This window comes from Arvicola amphibius, chromosome 11 (assembly GCF_903992535.2).
Source record: "Arvicola amphibius chromosome 11, mArvAmp1.2, whole genome shotgun sequence".
Lineage (NCBI taxonomy): Eukaryota > Metazoa > Chordata > Mammalia > Rodentia > Cricetidae > Arvicola > Arvicola amphibius.
In genome coordinates this window covers 94,607,030-94,633,058 of record NC_052057.2, presented here as the reverse complement: position 1 = coordinate 94,633,058, position 26,029 = coordinate 94,607,030, and the positions used below count along the sequence as shown (strand labels likewise).

At 44.6% G+C, this 26,029-nt stretch overlaps 2 protein-coding genes and 1 non-coding gene across 5 annotated transcripts in view; 2 read left to right on the top strand and 1 right to left on the bottom strand.

Moving 5' to 3' along the window:
- Window positions 1-10,209, top strand: part of Ubap2 (ubiquitin associated protein 2) — a 70,024-nt gene extending 59,815 nt beyond the window's left edge. For all 3 annotated transcript variants that reach the window (XM_038347854.2, XM_038347853.2, XM_038347855.2), the window contains 13 exons: window positions 555-594; window positions 2,964-3,144; window positions 3,903-3,972; window positions 5,374-5,545; window positions 5,649-5,740; window positions 5,967-6,014; window positions 7,845-7,923; window positions 8,045-8,247; window positions 8,547-8,646; window positions 8,734-8,841; window positions 8,931-8,998; window positions 9,076-9,267; window positions 9,355-10,209. In XM_038347854.2, the coding sequence (XP_038203782.1) occupies window positions 555-594; window positions 2,964-3,144; window positions 3,903-3,972; window positions 5,374-5,545; window positions 5,649-5,740; window positions 5,967-6,014; window positions 7,845-7,923; window positions 8,045-8,247; window positions 8,547-8,646; window positions 8,734-8,841; window positions 8,931-8,998; window positions 9,076-9,267; window positions 9,355-9,450 (1,449 nt within the window). In that variant the 3' untranslated portion in view covers window positions 9,451-10,209. The remainder of the gene's footprint in view (window positions 1-554; window positions 595-2,963; window positions 3,145-3,902; window positions 3,973-5,373; window positions 5,546-5,648; window positions 5,741-5,966; window positions 6,015-7,844; window positions 7,924-8,044; window positions 8,248-8,546; window positions 8,647-8,733; window positions 8,842-8,930; window positions 8,999-9,075; window positions 9,268-9,354) is intronic.
- LOC119826947 lies at window positions 2,193-2,269 on the top strand. Its single transcript, XR_005287510.1, has one exon. It is a non-coding gene; the product is annotated as a small nucleolar RNA SNORD121A (small nucleolar RNA).
- Window positions 10,210-11,136: 927 nt separating the features above from the next.
- Ube2r2 (ubiquitin conjugating enzyme E2 R2) overlaps window positions 11,137-26,029 on the bottom strand; it is a 72,767-nt gene continuing 57,874 nt past the window's right edge. The window contains exons 4-5 of the mRNA XM_038347352.2: window positions 15,360-15,494; window positions 11,137-13,654 (exon numbers count right to left, since the gene is read on the bottom strand). Of these exons, the coding sequence (XP_038203280.1) occupies window positions 13,435-13,654; window positions 15,360-15,494 (355 nt within the window). The 3' untranslated portion in view covers window positions 11,137-13,434. The remainder of the gene's footprint in view (window positions 13,655-15,359; window positions 15,495-26,029) is intronic.

Genomic DNA, 26,029 nt, shown 5'->3' with positions numbered 1-26,029 from the left:
TCTTCTGTCTATCTGATGATCTCATCTTTTAGAAATGTTTCTTGCCAGGTGGTGGCACACATGTTTAACCCCCGCATTTGGGAGGCATAGACAGGCAGGTCTCGGTGAGTTTGAGGTGCCTCATCTGCAGAGCCGGTTCCAGGACAGGCTCCAAAGCTACACAGAAAAACCCTGTCTCAAAAGAAAAGAAAAAGAAGAAATATTTCTCAAGCCGTGATGCTTTTTATTATTATTTCTTTTAAAAAAGGATTTGGGTTTTTTTTTAACAAAATTTTAGAGACTTTTGCATTACAGAGTTTTCATGAGAAATGGAAAGCGTCAGGATTGGCTATGATGGGTTCAGCTCTGGTTCGTGTCTTCCAGCTGCTTCTGTTACCCGAGTGACGTGCAGTCACATAAGATACACACATACACGTGACTAAAGATAAAGTAAAATCTTTGAAAAGAATAACTGCTCCTTTGTTAACCTGTGCGCATGGTTGTCTTGGTCCCCACGAGAGTCACGGGTGTTGTCTGACATGTCCATGTGTTAATTCTCTCTCTGTTCTTTGTAGAACGGACATGGTGGCAGCCGAAGTCAGCACGCAGTGGACAGTAAGTGTTATGTTCTCATTATCACTTGTGGAAACCAAACAGAAATTTTGGCTAACATAATTTGGAAAACACCAATTGATCAGTGGTTAATTCACTAAAATCAGTACTTGACCTTTTTTCTGGAAACCATTGTTGGTTTGTTTTTGAGATGGTCTTACTTAGCTCTGGCTAACCTGGAGTTTGCTATTCCTACATGCTGCCCTCAAACTCATAAGAGCTCTGCTTGCCGCTGACCCCTGTGTGCAGGATTAAATAAAGATGTATACTACCACACCACATCCCAAACTTTTACTTTTATGGAGAGGGTGTTCATTCACCGTGTCTGCCAGAATGACCTCAGGCTTCACAGTTAATAAATGTAAAGTGTCTAGGAATCCAAGTGAGCATGTAAGATGCTCCATTCTCAGCCTGTTCTCGCTCTCTCTTCCTGTTCCTTTTTCAAGAAAACATGTCTCTGTGAGCCTTCTACAAAGTCATCCTTGGTTGTGCAGGTGACCTTTGGCCTCTTAATCTCGGGTTAGATGCTTCATGGCTGGCTTAATCTTATGAAACAGATGCCAAGAGATCGAGGAGTCACCTCAAACTTACCCCCTCAACCCTGACCTTTTAAACTAAAATTAAACTAGAATTGGCACATTCCTCTCAATCGCCCAAAGTAACACAAGGTATTTCACTCCAAACTGCTAATCCTTTTTGGATTTTCAAGACAGGCTTTCTCTTTGTTCCAGGCTGTCCTTGAACTTCCTCTGTATGTATGCCTGTCTCTGCCTCCCGAGTGCTGGAATTAAAGGTGTGCACCACTACTGCAAAACAAACAATAAAACTATACCCCATTATCGATTCTATTCTAAATTTATGAATTAATCAGCATTAACCTTATAATTTTTTTCTTGCATTTTTATCAGATCTAATCAGAGACTGCAATGGCTTCAACTAGACCAAACTGTGAAAAATGAAAGCCTACTCCTTTACCAATACAGGATTGAATTATGGCTGTTCAACCCAACTCTCAAACTCTTTAACCTAATAATTAAAATCCTAACAATTTCAGTATTTATCCTCTTATTATTCATTGACATTAGTTACGTCCCTCTCACAAATATGAATTAAAATATTATACTGTTTGTATCCTGTACAATCCTTCACTAATAGAATTTTTACCCAAATGAATCATTGTAACATAGCAACATCAATAGCTGTGATGGCCCTACTCAGATGTCACCACACTCACGTCTTTCTAGCACCCAACAGCACTGAACTATTGGTCAGAGGAGTGTCTACTCAGTCTACATGTAGCTCTGAGTTTAATCTCCAGGACATAACCTACCAGGTGTGCTGGCAGGAGCCTATAATGGTAGCCCTAGGAAGGCATAAGAATCAAAACTACATGGGTGTGGTGGTATACAGTGTAAATACAGCATGCAAGAGGTGGCACAAGGATCAGGAGTTCAAAGTCATCCTTGAGTACTCAGAATTTTGTTGTAGGCTATCTCAGAAAGAAGCCAGGTTGCCCAAGCTGCAGGCCAACCTTTCACCTGTCCGCTGTGAACTCTCCCTTCTTGTTAGAGTGCTTGCTTCTTCCCAGGGCGTTCTGCAAGAGAGAAAAGACGATGATGTGTTTCCAAGCACATATCTGACTTATGTGTGGATGACAATCAACCTGAGTCTTTTCCAAAGATCATCAGTTCTGTCCATCTCATCCCTGAAACATAAAACCTTGTGTCTGTGAGACAAACAGAGGAAGTTCCCACTGTGAATTTGCTAGTAGACGTTGCTGTGAGTTCTTCCTGGACATTTCCCCTGGCAGCCTGTACCTTCAGTGGTTTCACGTGGGTGAAAGTGCTCTGGGGAGTTCTTGCTCTTCTTCCTCGGACCACGCTTTTTTTTTTTTTTTTTTTTCCCTCGAGACAGGGTTTCCCTGTAGTTTCTAGAGCCTGTCTTGGAGCTGGCTCTTGTAGACCAGGCTGGCCTCGAACTCAGAGATCCGCCTGCCTCTGCCTCCCGAGTGCTGGGATTAAAGGCGTGCGCCACCACCGCCCGGAATCGGGCCACGCTTTCTATGGGAAGTTTGTCCACTGCACACACACATCCATGTTGGCCCATTTTTTTCTTCTCTGGGTGCGTGTCAGGTTTTTGAAAATGGGAGAAATATATCCCCATCGAGACAGCTTAGGATTGGGTGTCCCTTTCTGCTCTCTGTCCACACCTTTCACACTTGTGTGAAGCAGTAGAGCTGTCTGGTGACATGCCTAGGTGATATGCTAGGAAATGTAGCATGTTTTATATCATATCTGAATATGACCAGATCATCGACTGTGTCTCCGGTACTAAGGGTTGTTTCTGCGGCTAAAGAGATACATTTCTTGCAGGTACTTCATCCATTTTAGAGCCAAAACCGACAGACCCTCCAGCCCTCCCATCCGTAGGCTCCTTACCCAGCACCACCTCCTGCACTGTACTTCTGCCCTCTACATCCCAACACACTGCCACTTTGCCCTCCTTGTCCCAGTCTGGGGACCTGTCCAGCAGCCCTCTTTCTCAGCTTACCAGGTACGTGGGTGACAGAAAAGAAAGGGGATGGAGACTTGTGGGGCTCCTGTCAAGCTGATGCCATCAACAGAGCTTATTTGTTACCTCTGGTGGAGTGTCTGTTGTAAAATACTGGCGTAGACTTTGGCCTGTCGTGGCCCAACATCACCTGATATGAAAACCCTAACTGCTTCTGATGTCTCTGTCCGAGGTCTCCTGAGAAGCGTTGGAACCACATGCAGATACTTAATGACTTGCTTGTCCCGAGTTCTTGACCCACGCCACCTTAATATGATTTAAATATGTCCTGATTCCAGAGATAAATTATTGGAATAGGATACAGGAAAAGAAATTAGCTTGTTACCATAACTTTTGGGTAGAGTTATTTGATCCATTTAGTTCAGAGCAAACGTGAGTTATTTCAACTCTGTATCTGATTGGAATTTAAGCTGGACTCTTAGGTGTGGGCAAACACATAGAACCTCTCTTGACTCAGTCTTATGAGCTCTCCAGGTAAACAATCCTGATTTTACTCTTTTTATAGCCAAAAAAGGTTATAATTTATTGAAGCCATGTAAGTCATTTTTGGCCTGTAGGAGTAGTTGCCACAGGAGTCTAAGGGCATGAAATCTGATTCCCAGCCAGGCAATCTCAGGGATAGGATTGACCTTGATTATAGCTAAACCAGGCAGGACTTGCTTCTGTGGGGGAAAAAAATAAAAAATAAAAAAAAAAAAAAACTTGTGTTGTTTGGACCTGTGCTTTATTTTATTTTCTAGTTCCCTCTCCAGTCACCAGAACAGCTTGTCTTCTGCACACACAGCACGTCCCACAAGCACGCCACACACTGTAAGTGCGCACCCCTCCTGCACAGTATACCAAGACCTCCCATGTGTAGTGGGGAAATTGGTTCATTTTGGACTGAGATAACCCAGAGTCTCATGGTTCACCGCCTTAGTTTCTTATTCCTGTCTGCAGATCTCTCTCACTGTCTGCCTAAAAGATGTAGACTAAATTGAATTGCATTTTGTTAATGCCATTTGGGGCTTTGCTAGTGGTAGTGGGTGATTAGACCTTCATACCATCTTTGGTTGCTTAGAGACAGACAGTTTGAGGAAAGATGTTTTAGAAGGTCACGAAATCCAGGCCAGGAGCATTTCAGAGTGGAGGTTTCTGTGAGGGAATACCTGTGAGTGTTTGCTGACATTTATGTATATGCACCTTTCGTGTGCCAGAGGTAAGGAAGAAGGTATCAGTTCCCTGCATTTAGAGCTACAGATGATTGTAAGGCACCAGGTGTGTGCTAGGGACCAAATCTAGGTCCTCTGCAAGAGTAGCCAGTGCGTTTAATTATTTATTATTACAGTGTTTGGTCTGCACACCAGAAGTAGGAGCCAGATTAAATTGCAGATGTTTGTGAGCCACCATATGGTTGCTGAGAATTGAACTCAGGACCTCTGGAAGAGCAGCCAGTGCTCTTAACGTCTGAGCCATCTCTCCAGCCCCGAGAGTAGCCAGTGCTTTTAATCACTGAACGATCTCTCTAACTCCCTTCTTTTTATTTATGTGTGCTGTCTGTGTGTGGCTGTGGGTGGGTAACCATAGAATCTGGAAAAGGGTATTGAATTCCCTAAAGTTGGTGTGACAGTAGGCTGTGAGCCGTCTGATAGGCTATGGGTGCTTGGAACAGAACTGTACATGCCGACCTTGAGCCGTCTCTCCAGCACCTTCAAATAAAGTGACATCTCTCTTCTCTGTCTGTCTCCAAAATCATTGTGGGTTGATTCTCACTATCTTGTCCTTTGCATGCTTCCCATCCTTGGAGAGCTGCCCTTCCCATGAGACTATACGTTACCTCCTATACGTTATTATAGGTTACCTCCATTTGCTGTTTTGTAACACTGAGGTAGGAGCAGAGACTCCTGTCTTCTAGAAGAGCTGCATGTGCTCTTAGCCACTGGGGTTAACAGTCTCAGACTGGTCTGGAACTCACTATGTGGACCACGCTGGACCAGCCTCCAGACCAGTTTAATAGTCTTTGTGTTCTCTTTGAGTCCTGCTGACTGAATCTGGCTACACTGACCCTGAGACAGAAAGATTCTCTCAGAATCACTCTCAGAGTGATTTTTAGTTGCCAAGTACTGTCATTGCCCACTGCCTATTGTGCCATAGGTCTGTCTGGAGTCCTTGCTGTCCCAACTCCTCCTTCCTTGCCATCAAATCCACACATCTTGGCTTTTGTCTTGACAGCATGCCAGTGTGGAGAGCACCCCATCCTCAGCTACCTTCTCCACAGCTGCAACCTCTGCCCCAAGTGCCCCATCCTCGGGAGTTGGCTTACCCGGGAACAGCCTGTGCCTGGGTGGGACCACTGTGAGCGTGCCCAGCAACAGTACCAGGGCCACAGCCTTGGTGACCTCAGGTATGTCCCTTACCTACCCCTCCCCCACCTCCACGAGTGAACTTCCAGGCCTCACGTTGAAGGGGGTAGGTAATCTATTGTGTTTGGTTTCTCCTCTTTGTAGGCAAAGCACCCCCAAACCTGCCTCAAGGGGTGCCTCCTCTGCTACACAATCAGTACCTCGTGGGCCCTGGAGGACTTCTCCCTGCTTACCCGGTGAGCACAGGGGCTGGTACCTTGCAGGACACGATAAATGGGCTACCTGTGGCAGCTCATGTCTCCCTGTCTCCGTCCACCCAATACCCGATGTGTCTTCCTCCTGGACTTCATGTAGATGAGATCTTTTCCTGTAGCACCTGACCCCAGTCCCGTTCTTGAGTGTATCTGTTTTGGTACCTGAGATGGCTTTGGTGTGGTCCCTAATCTGCTGATTCTCCTGCAGATCTACGGATATGATGAGCTCCAAATGCTGCAGTCCCGGCTGCCAATGGTGAGTACGAAATGACGTAGTGGACCCGGACAGCTCAGACTCTCAGGGCGCTCTTCTTTCTTCTCTTGACTCCCAAAATGTTTGGCCTTCAGGACCTCAGCTATGGGATTCTCCACACCACCTTTGAGAAGCTGTGTCTGGTCCTATGTTTGGTTTGACCATTTCTTTTGAGCAGTGGTCATCCTGGTGAATTTGAGAGACTTAGACTAAGAACACATGTAAGCCATGCCCTGTACCAAATCTAGTCCCCTATTTTCCTACTCTATTTCTTTTTCATTTTCTTTAAGAAAACAAAGAACAGGGCTGGAGAGATGGCTCAGCAGTTAAGAGCACTGACTGCTCTTCCAGAGGACCCGGGTTCAATTCCCAGCACCCACATTGGCAGCTCACAACTGTCTGAAGATCCACTTCCAGGGGATCTGACACCTTCACACCAGTACACATAAAGTAAATAAACAATAAGAAATATTAAAAAAAAACAAAAAAACAACAAAGAACAGCTGAACGTGGAAGTATGTTCCTGTAATCCCAGAGAGACTAAGCTTGAGTTCAAGACCAACATAGGCTGTGTGTTGAGATCCTGTCTCAGAACAAGCAAGCAAATATCATATAATCCATGATCTGAGAGTTGATCTTGGGATTTAGTGTTGTCTTCCTCAGAGAGCGGCCAGTGGCCACACTCATGGGCAGCATTGCTTTTCTCCCTGTGTGGAATGGGGGCAGGATTGGCTCATTTCCAACCAGGGCTGTCTGTTCTGACTCTGGGTCTAGGGATAAAATAGTGGGTTTTGTGGGAAAGCACAGTGGTAAGCCAAGGCCTCTATGTTCCTCAGAGGAAAAGACTTCTACCCAGGCATGGGGCTGCCTGCTCCTTCTCCACTACCCCCAACTTCCCATGTTGTGTAGTGTACCAGATGTGTACCTGGTGCCCACAGGGTAAACAAAGGCTTTAGATCCCTGGAACTGGTTACAGTTGTGAGCAGCTAAGTGGGTTGCTGGAAGAGCAGCCAATTTTCTTAACCTTGGAGCCATCTCTCCAGCCCTTCCCTTTTCTTTTAAAAAGCTGTATCTTAGAGGACATCTCCAGATCTCCAGTGCAGCACAGGGCAACAGCTTTAAGTTTTTCCTTGGATCATATTTTCGTCTTCCTTTGGATTTCTCTTCTGGGCACCCTCCCCACCAGTCTCCATTTGGGCTTCTGCAAGCTGTTCGCTGTTTCCTGGGCCTCTTTGGGATTCTACCTGAGAATTCCATGATTTCCCTGGAGTCTACTAGCCTAGAGCCCAGAGGATTTGAGTGCCATTCCCAGCTGAGGAATACACAGCCCAGAACCTTGGCTGGTAAGGGCCATGGCAGGATTTCTTCACCCTTTTTAATCTTAGCCTTTGCCGCTGCCATTCTCAAGCTTGGCTCTGCAGTGTCATTGTTGCTGGTGCAGATGAGTTGGGAGAGACTGGGCTAGGCAGGGCCTAGACACAGGGTCCTGTACCCACCTAGCACTGCTCCAGCCCCTGTAAGCCTCCCAGGCTTTGCCTCTTCTGCCTTGCTGGTGGCTCTTCCATTTAGAGTCACTCACACAGCAAAGGCCAGTAAAGTTGGTTTGCTCTGTAGCATTTACCAAATCTCCACATGTGGTTAAAAAATAGGTGTTGAAGCAGGGACTCGGGGCTGTTTGCACCGAGGTTCCTGTCATAGCTCAGCTCTGCCGTAGCTACCTGTCACAGGCACTCGGAGAGGTACCACCAGAGTGCCTGTGTTCTGTCAGCTGGATCTGCTCTGAGGGTGGGGGAGGCCATCTGCTCAGTGAGTCTCCTTGGTTTTTTTTCCTAGGATTACTATGGAATTCCTTTTGCAGCACCCACAGCTCTTGCCAGCCGAGATGGGAGTTTAGCTAATAATCCATACTCAGGTTAGTTGGCTCCGTGGGCAAGAGAGGGAAGGGATGGGGTGGCCCGTAGCCATAGGAGGCCAGAAGGGCTGAAGTCCTTGAGCTGTCAGTTGACCTAACAGCTAGCCTGCTGTTCTTCTAGGTGACGTCACAAAATTTGGCCGAGGAGACTCTGCATCCCCTGCACCTCCAACACCAGCTCCAGCACAGCAGAGCCAATCTCAGACCCATCACACGGCACAGCAGCCCTTTCTGAATCCTGCTCTGCCACCTGGGTACAGCTATCCTGGCCTCCCCTACTACACAGGCGTGCCCAGTGCCTTCCAGTATGGACCCACTATGTTTGTGAGTATTCTCAGATCATCCCTGGACTGTGGGTCCTTGAGGCTGAAATGCTGTGCAGGTTTTCCTGCATCTGTCAGCAGTGGACGAGTGTGGCCACAAGCCCCATTGCCTTACAGTTTTGGCCTTGAGGATTGCTCGGGGGTCAGATTCTGTTTCCCCGCTGCCTTTATCCATCATGGATTGCTCTTAGGAAAAGGCTGGTTCTCTTGGCTGTGATTTAGTTTTGCCGGAGGCTCAGAGATCTGCCTGATCTCTTTGCCTTTTTCTTACACTCCACCCTCACCTGCCTGTCCCACTAGGTCCCACCGGCCTCAGCAAAGCAGCACGGTGTGACCCTCAGCACTCCCCCTACCCCTTTCCAGCAGGCCAGTGGCTATGGGCAGCACACTTACAGCACAGGTAAGGGCATACCTCCGTACTGAGGGGCACAGGGGTGGGGACAAACTTGCTTAGCCCACATATGCCTTTTGTACCCTGCCATGCTAGGTTATGATGATTTGACCCAGGGGACAGCGGCAGGAGATTACACCAAGGGTGGCTATGGTGGATCATCACAGGCACCAAACAAGTCAGCTGGATCTGGGCCTGGCAAAGGTAGTGTCACTTCCTCTCCAGGGCTAGGTCCTGCAATACTTGTTTCCTCTCTGAGGCAGGCAGGAGCACTTAAATGTCTTTCCTCCTAGGAGTATCAGTATCTTCAGGCACCACTGGCCTACCGGATATGACTGGTTCTGTCTACAACAAGACACAGGTGAGGGCCTACAAGGCGGGCAGGTAGATGAGAGAACAGTTCAACGTGAGCTTCTCATTGTCATCTCTGTCCTACAGAACTTTGACAAGCAGGGATTTCATGCAGGGACACCCCCACCTTTCAACGTGCCCTCTGCCTTGGGCTCCACTGGGCCGCTGGCCCCGGGAGCAGCAGCTGGTTATGCACCCGCACAGTTCCTGCATATCATGCCGGCCCACCAGCAGCCCCACTCCCAGCTGCTGCACCACCACCTACCACAGGATACCCCGGTGAGCGCAGTGATGGAGGCAGCCTCCCTACCATGGGCCTGGGGTTCTGTGCCTGCCTTTATAGCCTTTTCTCCTCTTCCTCCTCAGAGTGGCTCTGGTCAGCGCAGCCAGCCCAGCTCCCTGCAGCCCAAGTCTCAAGCTTCCAAACCCACCTATGGCAGCTCTCCATACTGGACAAACTAGACCCTGAAAAAAAAACGAGGGTGGGCTCTTGGGCAGGAGAGAACACATGGAGCACATTTCTGGGAGCCCGGTGCCCTTTCCTAGAATTCTGAGACCTAACTGTGTCAGCTGAGCCTCTATGGGAAGCCTGCCTCCCAGACCCACTGTTGTATGTGATGTATTTATGTATGTGTTTATAAATGTGATATAAGCCTGGAGGAGCTGGGGTGTGTGCTCTCCCATGTGGACACCCTCACTGTAGCCAAGCAAGCCCCACCCCTTCTGCCTTCTGGCCTCCCATGTGGCTCCCAGCTCAGTGGGCTGCTGGTTTGGGGACTGGGGTCAGGTACCAATGAAGAATCACGACTTTTCTTTATCTCGCTCGCTGTGAACCATTGTTTCTTCCCTCTGTAATTACTTCATACTGTTTTTGAGAAACTGATTTTTGTCATTTGTCACAGTCCCCATTCCAACAGATCTTAATCTGGGAATAGCAGAGATGACCCCTGTCCAGCATAAACCCGTCTGCCTGCACAGGAAGGCCTTCTGGTTTGGCCCTACCCTAGGGGCTTGCCTTTGACCAACCATTTAAAACAGAATCTGAACTGGGTCTCAAGATGTTCAGCCAGTCAGCTCCCATGAAAAGAAATCAATCCGCTTCCATCTCAGTGAAAGCCGTTCCAAACAAAGGCTGCTCCATACCAGTTGTCCTGAACCAGGCGGGCAACTGTTTCAGGGTTTTCTCTCATCCAAACTCCACCTAATAAAGTTCTGAGAGCATGCTGGTTCTCTGTGTACTGTGACTAAGGATGGTTTGGGAGTCACTGGACCTCACAAGGACAGCCATTTGAACTGTCTTTTGACCTTTCTCTGCAGGCCTAGGCTGTGCTCAGGAAAGCTATGTGCCTTTTCTGGCCATCTTTATAATAGTCTGAGCTGGTACACAAGGATCCTATCCTTCTGAAAACTAGTTTTATGTCATAGCAGGGATGCCAGGGTAGTGACTGATAATGTGAAGGGAAGCCAGTGGACTATTACTACTCCAGGCCCCATAGCTGCCTATGCCTGCCCCTTGCTTCTGCTGACAGTGGGATAGGGTCCTCCTACTGAGTCAGTTGGGCTGGCATTATCCTCAAGTGTCAGCTCCAACTCCACACTTCATTCAAAATGCTCTGAGGACAGGTTTTTGGGGGAAAGGGAGCAAAGGGTATAATCCTAGAGCTAGGCAGAGTTGGGGATTAGCGAGTTTGGAGTGAGTCATATCTACTTAGATGAGACTCTATTTGAAGTTTGGAGGATTTGGGGTTCACAATGACAGTCAGTCATACCTGCTATAGTCAGGAGCAGTGGTCAGCCAGCAGACCCCTGTAGCTACAGACTCATGTAGTTAGGATTGTGGCCAACTGAGGCAGGAACACCCCATGTTTAGTCTCCTGCAGCAATCTTTATTCCTCTGCCTCGAGTGAGTGTGCTGCCTCCCATGCTCTTGCTTATGAAAGTGAACTCAGTGTTTGCTCAGGGATGGAAACCCCCTTCAGTAAGTTAAACGAGTGGCTTTGACTTTAATAATCCTCCTTAAAAGAGGTTACTGACCGAAGGTATTCTCTACAAAAAAGTCTCTGAAGCCCAAGTAGTAGCTGAGACCTGGCTATTGTCGAGGTGGGGGTGGGGAGGGATGACCCATGGGGAAGTAGCAATACAGGTATATTTTATTTCACATTTTTTATTAGGAGACAGATGGGCAGAAAAAGACAAACCACTAAGGAGAAATCAACACAAAATGCATTGGGTAAACTTTTCTCATAAGTTAAACTGAAAAACCATCAATTGTAGCTAAGGAAACTACTAAAGTCGTTGTGTCCACTGGTTTAATTGAAAATTGCATCTGAATCTTTTTAGTTGCAAATGTAAACCTTGTGCATCATGGTGATTTTCCAAGAGATTTCCAAGAAAGCTATATACCTTTCCCTTCCAGTGGACAAGACCAAACCCAGCAAATAATGGCCAGGAGAGGGGAAGAAGGGCCTACAAAAGTAGAGCTTGGCTGACGGGTTCTATGGTAAGAGAGTAGCAACAGCAGATCATGTCACTATGTACCTCCTCCACTCAGCCTCAGTGAGGCCTTGGTTAGACTAGAAAGTTCTTTTGGAACTAGCTGCACCCCCGTCAAAGGCCAACCTTAACAGTAATGTCAACAGAAGCCAAGAGGCCCACCTCCACTTGCCTCTCTGGCTCCCTGAGTCAACATGCAATAGAGGCCAGTAGGGCGCCTCCCAGGATGCCAAGGTGCCTACCATGCCCGGGAGTGAGATGCTTTAGCTTCGGTGGCTGGGTGTAGGGGGAAAGAAGATCAGCACTACGTATGGAACCAGGGCTGCAGGCTATCCGGGAGTATTGAGAGGAATTTTAACTCTTTACTATTGAAACATTTCTGGACTAAACATTCTCATTGAAGAACAGACCCAATTTTAGAGGCCAGAGAACTGGAAAAAATAGCATTCATTCAGGAGCGTTCAAAGATTGAATGAAAACCCTGAGATCAGAAAGGAAGGAAGGAAGGGGCGCCTACTCGACAGTGGAGGATCCGTCCTCCCCAGTTCCTAGCTGAGCTGGTACACAAGGATCGTAGCATCCTCTCCTTCTGAAAACTAGTTTTATGTCATAGCAGTTTGCTGAACCAGGAACAAAAATTTTACTTCAAATCTGAAGTCCCTGGATGGTGAAGGCTAAAAGGAGCTCACTCTTGATTGAAGCAACACGTGACTGAGACCTGGGAAACAGCTGCAGCAACTGCAGCCCTGCCAAAACTGAGGTAAGCCAGGGGAAGCTCCAGGAACAATTCCTGCTTGCACTCTGTGGCCCAAAGTACACCGGAAGGATGAGATCCAGGTCACACATGCTCACAAGTGTCACTACCAGTATGAGCAGCTCGATGAAAACCAAAATCTTAACACATGCACCTAGGATTAATACTGAATAATTAAAAATGGCTACTTAAAAAATGACCCTCATTTGAGTATCTGAGATGTTTCCTCCCCCAACAGCGGCTTTTGACCTTCCCCCTCAGCAGCATCAATCAAAACTGGTACAATTTTCAATTCTCTGTTTTCATAACTGAAACTTCACACACACTGCCTTTCACGTCCCCCCACTCACCCCACTCTGGCAGAAAAAAAAAAGATTCCCTATTTTTAAAATAAATAGCAGCCAAGTGCTCAGTTCTATGTAAAGTATGAATATTTATTTCAGGCTTTAGATCCCAATCAATTCCAAAAAAAAAAAATCTGATTTCTCTCAGAGTAGCTGTAGCCTCCATGTTGGGGTGATGTCATAGAGGCAGAAGCAGCACACTTCATCAGGATTAGCAAGAGTAAAAGTCCCTGATGCCCACTGCATCCCAGCCTTAGGAAGGGAAAGAAACAAAATTCACCACCACGGGCTGAACAAATGCACACGCACTAATGGAAAGGAGCAGCTAAACCTTGCTTGGCAAATTGGCTTTTTTTTTTTTTTTTAAGTTTGTTTTGTGGGTTTTTTTTTTTTTTTTTGGTTTTGTGTTTTTTTTCCCCCATTTTCTTTTGCTACCCAATATATGCAGCACTTGTGGACTCCCAGTGAGTTCCCAGCTTTAAACACATAATGTCTTAAACAGACTAATTCTTCAAGAATCTAAAAACAGACAAACGTGTTTTGCTGTGAACATTCTGCAGAGATGAAGTGAGGTGGGAGTTTGAAGGGTGGTGGCTTTTTTTTTTTCTTTAAAAAGAATCAATACAGTGATGGAAGGATAAAGAATGCAAGAATTCAGACATTCTGTGGAGGGTACTTTCTCTCCAGTAAAGGTCCATAAAAAGGAGCAAACTGAGATCCGCGGGGAGTCAGCAGGAGCTGTGTGTTTCCCCCCCCCATGAGTAAGTTTTTGCTGAGGGGCCACCATAGATCCCCACTTGCTCCCCTCCCTTTGGCCTGAGACTCAGGGCAGTACAGGGGCACTGAAGGAACATGTCACGACTCCTCGTTCCCAGAATCATCATCATCATAACAGTCGGCGTCCTCTTCCTCCTCATCTTCATCATCAATGTCGTCGTCATACAAGTCGTCATACAGCAGATCTGAGCTGTTGTCATTGGAAGGCACTTTAGTTTTGATGCAGTATTCTGCCAGGGTTGTGGGGACCTTCACTCCATCCTTTTCTGCTTCAGCCTTAGTGGCCGAGACCTGTTTCCTGAGCAGAGGATGACACAATGGTTTGTGCGAGTCGGCTTTTGTTTGAGAGGATGTCACTAACACTGGCCTGCAACTCTAATGCTCTTGCCCCTAAGTCTCCTTATGCGGCATTATGAGCAAAACCCATCGTACTTGGTTTAAGCCTCTGTTTTTAAGAAATTTGTAACTGACCATAATAAATATTGTCATCACTCACTTTGCATACTCCAGATAGGACAGATACCCTGCAGCACACTAAGGCATCATAGAGGCTCCTTGCTTAACATTTTAGCCTTGCTTGAGACAAAAATCTCTTCACTGATACACGGATCAGGCTAGCTAATCCTGTCTTTGCCTCCCATCTCCTGCTGAGGGCTCAGGGATTACAGATGCACACACACTACTGGCTTTTTTTGTTTGTTTTTTGTTTTGTTTTTCGAGACAGGGTTTCTCTGCAGCTTTAGAGCCTGTCCTGGAGCTAGCTCTTGTAGACCAGGCTGGTCTCGAACTCACAGAGATCTGCCTGCCTCTGCCTCCCGAGTGCTGGGATTAAAGGCGTGTGCCACCACTACCTGGCTTACTGGTTTTTAATGTGCATTCTGAATTTAGAGTCAGCCTCGTTTGTGTGTGTGTATGGGGGGGGGGGTGGGGATGTTGGGAATCAAACCCAGGGCATGTATCAAGCGTTCCAGCCAGCTCTTAGCTAGAGCCCAGCATATATATACAGTGCCTTGAATGCACGAAGCTGATTAGGTCCCCATGTCACTAAGTCTCACTGGTTTGGAGTGCTCTTCATTAGAAGGCGCCCTGTCTTCCCCAGCCTCCCATCACCTAGTGGTGGCGTGTCAGGTAACAGGTGTGCAGCAAATGCTGGCTGTTTAAGTAAAACAGTTTCATCCCAAAAGTACAAAAACCAAAGGCATCAAGATGGAGGACTGGAAACACTGAAAACATAAGAACACTGCTTCCCTGAAGCTTTAGTTTGTCCCAGGCTTTGCACACATTCCTGTAGTTGCTATAGGTCTTTACCACTTATACTACTTTTTCTTATTATGTATACAGTGTTCAGTCTGCACACCAGAAAAGGGCACCAGATTCCAATATAGATGGTTGTGAGCCACCATGTGGTTGCTGGGAATTGAACTCAGATCCTCTGGAAGAACAGTCAGTGCTCTTAACCTCTGAGCCATCTCTCCAGCCTCTTGATTCTTGACAACCTCAGTGGATGACCATGAAAGACAAGCAGGGCACAGTGATGTACACTGTAACCCCAGTACTTGGGAGGCAGAGGATGGAGCTCTGATCTTTACGTTCAAGGCTAGCCTGCTTTAAAATACATCTGTCGGGGCTGGAGAGATGGCTCAGTGGTTAAGAGCACCGCCTGCTCTTCCAAAGGTCCTGAGTTCAATTCCCAGCAACCGCATGGTGGCTCACAACCATCTGTAATGAGATCTGGCGACCTCTTCTGGCATGGAGGCAGAATGTTGTATACATAATAAATAAATAAATAAATCTTTAAAAATAAAATACATCTGTCCTGTCCTGTTCTGTGTAGCTCCCGTTGCCCCCCCCCCCGCTTTCTAATGAGTTTATTTTTTGTTTTTTGTTTCTGTTCTGAGTTCTCTTAGATTCTTACTCCATAAGCCTGAGAATTGTTTTAAAATAACAGGATATTGAAGTTTGCGCATGAGCAGTGAGGTCCAGAATGCTACGGTCTGACTCACCTGATGATCTCAGCATACTCCTTGTCTTTTCCTTTACTGTCCCTCCATTTCCTGAACATAACTGAAGCGTCCACATTGGCTGGAGAAAAGGTGTTGGGCTCATTAAGCAGTGAGATTACACTTAACAGGATAGTTCTGAAAAGCAAAGAAACCACTGTGAAGGCCCGTGTTGAGAAAGTAGTTTTTAAAGAAATTACAGTCAGTTTTAAAGTTTTTCACCCTTAAAATATCTGATTCAAACGTGAGGTTCTATTTGAAGACTTATGAAAAGCGATGACAGTTTGGGAGCTGGAGAGATGGCCCCGCAGGCAGAGGTGCTGGCCACCAAGCCTGGAGACTCGACTCTGATAGCCAGGATGAACGACAGGAAGAGAATGACTGCCCCAAGTTGTTCTCACACTTCTGCTTAGATGCCATACACACATACACACATACATACATACACACACACACACACAGTAAATATGATTTTAAAAAAATTTTTTAGGGGTTGGAGTGATAGCTCAGAGGTTATCAGCACTGGCTGCTTTTCCAGAGGTTCTGAGTTCAATTCCCAACAACACATGGTGGCTCACAGCCATCTGTAATGAGATCTGATGCCCTCTTCTGGCCTGCAGGTGGACATGTAGGGAGAATATATATATTATATATAACTATATAAGTTAATATTATATGTATTATATATAATATATATGTATATATAATAAATATCTATATACATATATGTTTATTATACACACACACACACACACACACACACACACACATATATATACACACACACACACACACACACACACACACACATATATATATATATATATATATATATATATATATATATATATATATAAACTTATTAGGATTAGGACCAGAAGTCATTTACCCCAGCTGCCAGAACTCCAGGTAGGCAGCTTGCCAGCGTACCTCCCCAACTCAGTGCCCCCAATCTATCCCCAACACCCCCACTTCTCATCGCCTTGACCCAGCCCCCAGTACAAGCAGAGACTCCCTCCTGGATCACAGGCCTTGCAGACTACCACCAGAACTCCAGCCCCAAACTCAAGAGGTGTCCTGCTCCATAAGAGACCACAGTGGTCACCAGAAGTACAGCCCCCAACTCAGGTGAAGACCCCGCCTGTTCAACCACAGGCCAGAAGACCAGAGAGGAAACTCTTGAGGTGGCACCTAGACCTGTATCACCCCGAACACAACAGCCTGGAGGCCAGTGTAAAAGCACAGTAACAGCCAGGTAATATGTCACCAGAGTCCAGCTATCCTACCACAGCAAGCCCCGACTATTCCAACACAGCTGGAGCACATGAAAACATCCTTAAAACCAACTTTACGTAGGTGACTGAGGGCTTCAAGGGAGGAAATGAATAAACTAAAGAAATGAAGGAAGAGACTAACAAAAGGTTGAAGGAAATAAAAGGCCAAAAAGAACAACAAAAAAAAAAAAAGTTGTAGGAGACAAAACTGTCCAAGACCTGAAAATGGAAATAGAAGCAATAGAGAAAATACAAACTGAAGGAATTCTGGAAGGAAAACTTTAGGTAAATGAAGAGGAACTACAGAGGCCAGCTCCACCAGCAGAATACAAGAGACTCTCAGGCACTGAAGACAGCATAGAAGAAATAGATATATTAGTAAAAGGAAATGTTAAATACAAAAAAACTTGACATAAAACATTTAGGAAATATGGGACACTGTGAAAAGACCAAACCTAAGAATAATAGAAACAGAAGGAGAAGAAACCCAGCTCAATGGCCCAGAAACTATTTCAACAGGATCATATAAGAAAATGTTCCTAACCTAAAGAAGGAGATGCCTATAAAGGCACAACAACAAATAGACTGGACAAGAAGAGAAAGTCCCCTCGCCACATAACCAAACCACTGAATACACACAACAAACAAAGAACATCAAAAGTTATAAGGGAAAAAGACCAAGTAACATAGAAAGGCATACCTGAACTACATCCAACTTCTCAAAGGAAACTCTAAAAGTCAGAAGGGCCTGAACAGATGTGCTACAGACTCTTTAGGAGACCACACAGCAAAACTTTCAATCACCAAAGATGAAGAAAACAAGATATTCCATGATAAAGTAAAATTCAAACAATATTCACAAATCCAGCCCTTCAGAAGGTCCTAGAAGGAGAACTCTAATCTAAGGAGGTTAACTATACCTACAAAATCATAGGAAATAACTTCACACCAGCAAAACCAAAAGAAACACACACACACTTATACACACCATCACCACCAACACCAACAACAAAATAACAGTAATGAACAATCACTGGCCATTGCTATCAACAGACTCAATTCCCCAGTAAAGAGACAGACTAACAGAATGGATTGAAAACAGAATCCATCCTTCTGCTATGCCCAAATATAGCATCAAATATAGAGGAAAGGGCTGGAAAAAGATTTTCCAATTAAATGAAAGCTAACCAAAACTAATCAAGAGATAGGGGAGCTCCCAGCAATCTGGAGGCAGAAGCAGGCGGATCTTTGTGAGTTCAAGGCCAGCCTGGTCTACAAAAGCTAGTTCCAGGACAAGCTCCAAAGCTAGAGAAATTTTGTTTCAAGAGAAAAAGGGGGAGGAGGAGGGAGGGAGGGAGAGAGGGAGGGAATCTTACACTCACCAAAGGAAAAATCCCTCAGAATGATCTTTCAGTTTTTTTTTTTTTAAGATTTATTTATTTATTATATATACAGCATTCTGCCTCCATGTACGCCTGCAGGCCAGAAGAGGGCGCCAGATCTCATTACAGATGGTTGTGGCTGGGAATTGAACTCAGGACTTCTGGAAGAGCAGCCAGTGCTCTTTAACCTCTGAGCCATCTCTCCAGCCCCATCTTTCAATTCTTAATGTCTACCCCAAATGCAAGAGCACCCACTGCTGTGGAATATTTAACTATGTAAAGATGTGTTACATTTGTTTATGTTGCATTTGTTTAATTATGAAAAGATGTGTGTCTATGTCACCTTGCCTGCCTAAAGCATCTGATTGGTCTAATAAAGAGCTGAATGGCCAATAGCTAGGGTTAGAGGCAAGGCTAGCAGAGAGAGAGAGAGAATAAAAGAAACCTAGGAAGGAGAGGAAGGAGGAGAGAAAGAGGGAGATGCCCAGGACCGAACAGCCAGCCATAGACAACAGAAAAAGATAAAACAGATAGGGGGAAAAGTAAAAAGCCCTGAGGCAAACAGTAGATAAAGAAAAGAAGGTTAATTTAAGTCCAAAGTGCTAGCCAGGAACAAGCCTAAGTTAAGCTAAGCATTCATAACTAATAAGTCTCCATGTCATGATTTGGGAGCCGGTTGGTGGCCCAAAAGAAAACACCTGGTTCAACCCATGTTTATAGAAGAAACAGTACTACAGCTTAAATCACATGCTGATCGTCACACACTAATGTGGGAGACTTCAAAAACCCACTCTTGCCAATAGACAGGTCATCCAGCCAGAAACTAAGCAGAGAAACACTGAAGCTAACTGATTATAAATCAAATGAACCTAACAGACATCTACAGAACATTTTGCCCAAACACAAAAGAACATATCTTCTTCCCAGCATCTCATGAGCCTCCTCCAAAACTGACCACATACCTACTCACAAAGCAAGTCTCAACAGAGACAAGAAATTGAAATAATCCCCTTACCTATTAAACTACCATGGATTAAAGCTAGATTTCAACAACAGCAGAAACAACAGAAAGCCTACAAACTCATGGAAACTGAACAACTCTACTGAATAAAAACTAAGTTAAGACAAAGAAATTAAAGACCTACTAGAATTCAATAAAAATGAATGTACAACATACCCAAACTTACGGGACACAATGAAAGCAGTGCTAAGAGGTTCAAAGTTCATAGCACTAAGTGCCCACATAAAGAATTTGGAGAACTCTCACACTAGCAATTAACAGCACACCTGAAAGATCTAGACAGAAAGAAGTAAGCTCACCCAGGAGGAGCTAGCAGGAAATTATCAAACTGAGAGCTAAAATCAATAATAGAGAAACAAAAAACAATACAAAGAATCAAAGAAACAAAGAAATGGTTCTTTGAGAAAATCATTAGGCTAGACAAACCCTTATCCAAATTAACTAAAAAAACTGAGAGGGAATATTCAAATTAACAAAACCAGAAACATGAGGGGGGCCTAACAACATACACTGAGGAAATCCAAAAAAAGAATTAGGTCATACTTTAAAAACCTGTACTCCACAAAAATGGAAAATCGAAAATTAATGAATAATTTTCTCAATAGATCCCACTTACCTAAGCATCACAATCAGATAAACAGATCTATAAACCTAAGGAATAAATGCAGTCATTAAATGTCTCCCAACTAAAAATGCAGAATTCTCCAAGACTTTCAAAGAGGAACTAATACCAATACTACTCACATTATTCCACAAAATAAAAATAAAAGGAACATTGCCAAATTAATTTTATAAGGCATAGTTACCCTGACACCCAAATTACACAAACATTTAACGAAGAAAGAATTACAAATCAATCTCCCTCATGAACATAGATGCAAAAATGCTCAATAAAATAATCGCAATCCACCCCCCAAAGGTTGGGCACTGGTGGCACACGCCTTTAATCCCAGCACTTAGAAGGTAGAAACAAGCGATCGCGTGAGTTGGAGACCAACCTGGTTGGTCTAAAGAGCGAGTTCCAAAAACAACCAAAGCTATACAGAGAAATCCTTTCTCAAAAAACAAAACAATAAAAAGCCTCACAAACCAAATCTATGAGCACATCAAAAAGATCATCCAGCATGACCAAGTTGGCTTCATCCTAAAGATGCAGAAACAATTCAACATTTAAAATTCAGTCAATGTAGCCGGGCGGTGGTGGCACACGCCTTTAATCCCAGCACTTGGGAGGCAGAGGCAGGTGGATCTCTGTTCGAGACCAGCCTGGTCTACAAGAGCTGGCTCCAGGACAGGCTCTAAAGCTGCAGAGAAACCCTGTCTCAAAAAACCAAAAAAAAAAAAAAAAAAAAAAAAATCGGTCAATGTAATCCACCATATAAACAAACAGAAAGGAAAAAAAAAACATGATCATCTCAGATGTTTAAAAGCCTTTGACAAAATCTAACCCCCCTTCTTAAAAAAAAAAGTCTTGGAGAGATTAGGGAAACAAGGGCCATACCTAAACATAATGAAAGCAATATATACCACACTAACTGCCAACATCAAATTAAATGGAAAGAAACAGAAATTCTAGTAAAATCAGGGACAAGGCTGTCCACTCTCCCTTTCCAATATAGAACTTGAATCCTTAGCTAGAGCAATAAGACAACTGAAGGAGATCAGGGAATACAAATTGGAAAGGAAGAAATCAAAGGATCATTATTTGCAGGTGATATGACAGTCTACATAAGTGACCCCAAAAATTCTACACCTGATTCAGATTCACTTTCAGTGAAGTGGCTAGATATAGAATAACTAACTCACAAAACTCAACAGCCCTCCTATACAGAAATGACAGACTGAGAAATACATCAGGGACACAACACCCTTCACATCAAATAATATAAAATATCGTGAGGTAACACTAACCAAAGAAGTGAAAGACCTTTATGATAAGAACGTCAAGTCATTGAAGAAAGAAACTGGAAAAGATATCAGAAGATGGAAAGATATCCCATGCTCATGGATCAGTACGGTCAATATAATAAAATATATATAATAAAAATGGCCTTCCTACCAAAAGCATTCCAACACAATTCTTTACAGACCATGAAACAACCGTGCAGGAAAAGAACTACTAGGCCATCCAGTGGTGGTACCTGCCTTTAATACCAACATGCTTAACAATGGAAAATGCACCAACATAACACCCTGTGTGGGTGAGCAGAAAATCACAGAAAGATAAAAATAGGAAAATCGTGTGTTAAGGAAAACCTATTTCACCTGTAGGTAAAACAGGAAAAGGACAAAGCCTGTTACAAAATGGGTAGGGAAAATGCATGCATGTACATGTACACACACACACACACACACACACACACACACACACACACACTCAATGCATGCAAACTAGCTTCTTGTGACAGTTTGCAGATCTCAGAACACCTGGCCATGGTGCTGCAGACTTTGTTTGTTTTTCGAAATAGGTCTTCTCTGTGAGACAGTCCTGGTTGTCCTGGAACTCACTCTGTAGACCAGGCTGGCCTCAAACTCACAAAGATCCTCCTGCCTCTGCCTCCTGAGTGCTGGGATCAAAGGCATGCACATCATCTTCCGGCCTGTGTTGCAGAACTTTAAGCAGAGGCAGGCAGATCTGTGAGCTCAAAGAACATAGCAGTTCCAAGCAAGTCAAGACTACACAGTGAGACACTGCCTCCAAAAAATAACCCAACAACAAACAAATAAATAAATCAGCCTGCCTTTTATTTCCCTCCCAAGTCTACATATACTCCCCAGAGCAGCATTTGAGAAGCAAAAAGTTCACTTTTAAAAAACCTAAGTCTGGAGAGATGGCTCAGAGGTTAAGAGCACTGGCTGTTCTTCCTGATGTCCTGAGTTCAATTCCCAGCACCAACATGATGGCTCACTACCACCTATAGTGAGATCTGGTGCCCTCTTCTGTCCTGCAGGCAGACATGAAGGTAGAACAATTTGTACATAATAAATAATCTTTTTAAAGCAAAAACAAAGATTCTAGCTTAACACAGAGATTTGTAGATGAGATTTATAGGCCTAGCAAAACTTCGTTCTTTTGCGGGGCTTTGGTGGCACACACCTTTAATCCCAGCACTCAGGAGGCAGAGGCAGGCAGATCTCTGTGAGTTCGAGGCCAGCCTGGTCTACAAGAGCTAGTTCCAACAGGCTCCAAAGCTACAGAGAAACCCTGTCTCAAGAACTTGTTTCTTTTGTCAGAAGCAGACTTCACATACTGCTGTAGGTTACCACTTGTACTGGCTTCATCTACCCTGACTCTGCTAATAAAAAGGGATTCTTTGAAAGAGCAGCTAGTAACACCAGAAGACAACCTAGCTAAAAATTCCTCATTCCATGTTTCGATGTAGAAGAGATGATTAAAGAGAACATGGGGCAAAGAATCAAGTTCTAACTGGGAAAACAGGGCAACACAGGGCAAAAACATAGTAACTTAACTGGTTCACATACTACAAACAACTTTTCTTTATGCTGCTAAAGCAACTAAGACATTTTAATAGTTCCTTCTGAGAAGTGCTGTACCTGTTGCTGATAATGTATTCCTAGGACATGATGCAAAATCAAGGATTCCCAAGTTAAATACAAAGTTTAAAAACTAAGACTGGGAGGCCAGCTTGGTCTACCTAGTGACTTCCAGGATATCCAGGGCTATGTAGAAAGACCCTGTCTGAAAAATAACAACAATAACAAAACTAAGATTGGAGTAGGGGTTTAGGAGGGGAGACACATGCCTCTGGAGATCAAACTTAGGGCTTTGCCCAAGACAAGTAAGCAAAAACATAATTTAAAAATTTTATGATTGCATGAGTGTGTGCATGTATGCTATGGCACATGTATGAAGAGGACAATTTTGGCTGGGCGGTGATGGCGCATGCCTTGGGAGGCAGAGGCAGGCAGATCTCTGTGAGTTCGAGGCCAGCCTGGTCTACAAGAGCTAGTTCCAGGACAGGCACCGAAGCTACAGAGAATCCTTGTCTTGAAAAACAAAAATAATAAAACCAAACAAACAAAAAAGAAGACAATTTTGTGGAGACAGTTCTCTCCTTCTACCTTTCTGTGGGCTCTGGGGGTGAAACTTGGATTGTCAGGCTTACAAGGAAGTACCTTTACTCACCAAGGTAAGCACTAAGCACATCGAGCAGCTGAAAGGAAAAGGCAATGGGATCAGGAGTTCAAAGTGAACCACAGCTACATAGCAAGTTCCTAGCCAGACTGAACTAACTACGTAAGACCCTGTCTTTCAAAAAGAAGCAATTTTAAATATAAAAAAATTCATTACTTGCAAAAAAAAAAAGCAAAAATTAATGGCGATGTTCACTGGGACTCAATACACAAAAATCAAAGGGACAAATAAAATCTCTCTGACCACGAGTAAGGTTTAAAAGAATCCCAGGACAAGTGAGACTACAACTTCCCCCTTAGCTGTGCCTATTCTGCCCACACTTGCTTGTAGCAGACCTTGCCTCTTTGCCCTTCCAGTGGGTTGTAGAAAAGACTAGACAAGAAACTCTATATGCAACTGTGACTGCTGGATTAGGCCCATCCATTTGGCTCCACTGAAGACCACTTTCTTGACCTACAGGAAACAGGGGAGCTAACAAGTAGTTCTGGAGATGTATCTCAGAGAAAGGAACTGTAAACTGTAAGCAGGCTGTGACCAACTCTCTGGTCTCAGCTTGGTTATGGCCAAAACAAGAACTAGGGGAGGTTGTTTCTACTAACTAGAGACATAAGGACCACTCAACATCACTGTGCTCCCTGGTGTCTGGACTTCCTCCAGAAAGGCTGGCTACCCACCCTTCAGGGCTGGCGAACCCATCAGGCTTTAGTGGATAACTGGTCTCTTTCTTTTACTGCCCTAACCAACACTTACAACTGTACAGGCTCAGCTCTTAAAGAAGGTTTTATATTCTGTAGGTCACAAAGACTCTTCCAAACAACTCTACCTTATGAATATGCCCACTAATAAGCTGAAGAACACTGGAAACCCCAACCCATGAGGATATGATACCAGTGCCATGCAGCAGCTGTGACTGATGACAGATAAGCCAGACACCCCATGCTAGTTCCACTGCAGTCCTGCTACAGTAACCCTAAAGCTCAACTCAGAGATCAACCCTCTGAGTCAGACAAGCTACTGAACACTGACGAATTAGCAGCAAAGTGGTGTGAAAGAAAAGATTGCACTATCTGCCCTATTGTCTCTTGAGTCAGTATTTCAGTGTATCAGTGTGTTGAGCCTTTGGGAGGCAGAGACAGATGTACAAATGAAGGCACACCTGGTCTACAGGGTAAGTTCCAAGTCAACCAGAACTACATAGTGAGACATGATAGTATCGTAAGTAACCCTCAAACAGACTTGGCAATTTACTACCTACCTTTATAACCTCATTAAACAAGCTAGATGTGGTGCATGCCTGTAATAGCAGGACTCAGGAGATGGAGGCAGGAAGATTACAATATTGAGGTCAGCTAGGCTACACAGTAAAACCTTGTTTAAAAAAAACAAAAAACTTTATCTCTATAAGTAACAGAAACAAAAAGGACAAGTAAAAATATTTTCAAAGACAACCAGCGAAAGTCTTCTTGAATGACCCCGAGAGATTTCCCCCTCGGAGAAGAACTTCTGCTGAAGGAATACACGACAGCTACAAGGAGCAGAGACACAAGGTAGCCAGTTCCAAAGCAAATGCCATACACTGAGCTTGCCTACATAAGTCAGAGACTGCTCTCTCCTGAGACAGGATCTTGCTGCACAGTCCTCTAATCTAATTCATTATGAGCTCAACTGGCTGAGACAATGCTCAGGGCGAGGGCAGAGAGGTAGAATTTGCACTAAGCAAAGGATTGATGCAAAGTATGAGGCAACTTTCATAAGGATGAGTTCTATCCACTGAGAGGCAAAGCCTAGGATTAAGGCCTAAACAATTATCAGGATTTGGGGGAAATTCCAGCTAGAAAAGGATCATCAGGTTGTGTGGCTATGCCACTCCAACATTCCAGGTAACCGGGCATCATTCTCCCTTTCTCTGAAGAAAGCAGGCCTGCATGTGCATGCCCTCTTCTGTGTATACATAATAAATAAAAAAGATAGCGCTCCTACAGCTGGGTGGTGCCGGCACACACCTTTAATCCTAGAACTCAGGAGCCAGAGGCAGGTGGATCTCTGTGAGTTCTAGGCCAGCCTGATCTACAGAGCGAGTTCCAGTCCAGCCAGGGTGGTTACACAAACCATGCTAAACAACAACAACAACAACAACAACAAAGTTAGCTCCTATATGTAGGATTTGCTATAGGTTCTTCTCAAAAACAAGTAGGATGCATTTTAATAAAGTGTTTAAAATAATTATTTTTATGCATTTAGCATTCAAATTAAATTTGACATATGTAAGCTATGATGTATATAGACAGCTATCAGCTATTTCTCCCCGTAAATGAATGAAAGATTTGAGGAATTAAGAAATGTATTGCATATAAAGAAAAAAAGGAGAAAAAAAAGAAATTTATTGCGCCGGGCAGTGGTGGTGCACGCTCAGGAGGAAGAGGCAGGCGGATCTTTCCAAGTTTGAGGCCAGCCTGGTCTACAAGAGCTAGTTCCGGGACCCTGTCTTAAAAAACCAAAGAAGTGGGGGAGGGAGGAAGGGAAGGAGGGAGAGAGGGAAGGAAGGACGGAGAAAGAAATCCCACCCCCACTCTGAAAGCTCTGTGGCTCTTCCAGCAGCTTCCCTTATCTATCTGGTCATGGCTTCTACCAACTAAGCAAGGTGTTGGCTTGGGCTTTTAGTTGAGAGAACAGAAAAGTTAAAGGATCCTCCAATGACTACAGTATTAATCATGAATAAAACTGAATCCCAGCCATGCAGTGGTGGTGCACGCCTTTAATCCCAGCACTCGGGAGGCAGAGGCAGGTGAATCTCTGTGAGTTTGAGGCCAGCCTGGTCTACAAGAGTGAGTTTCAGGACA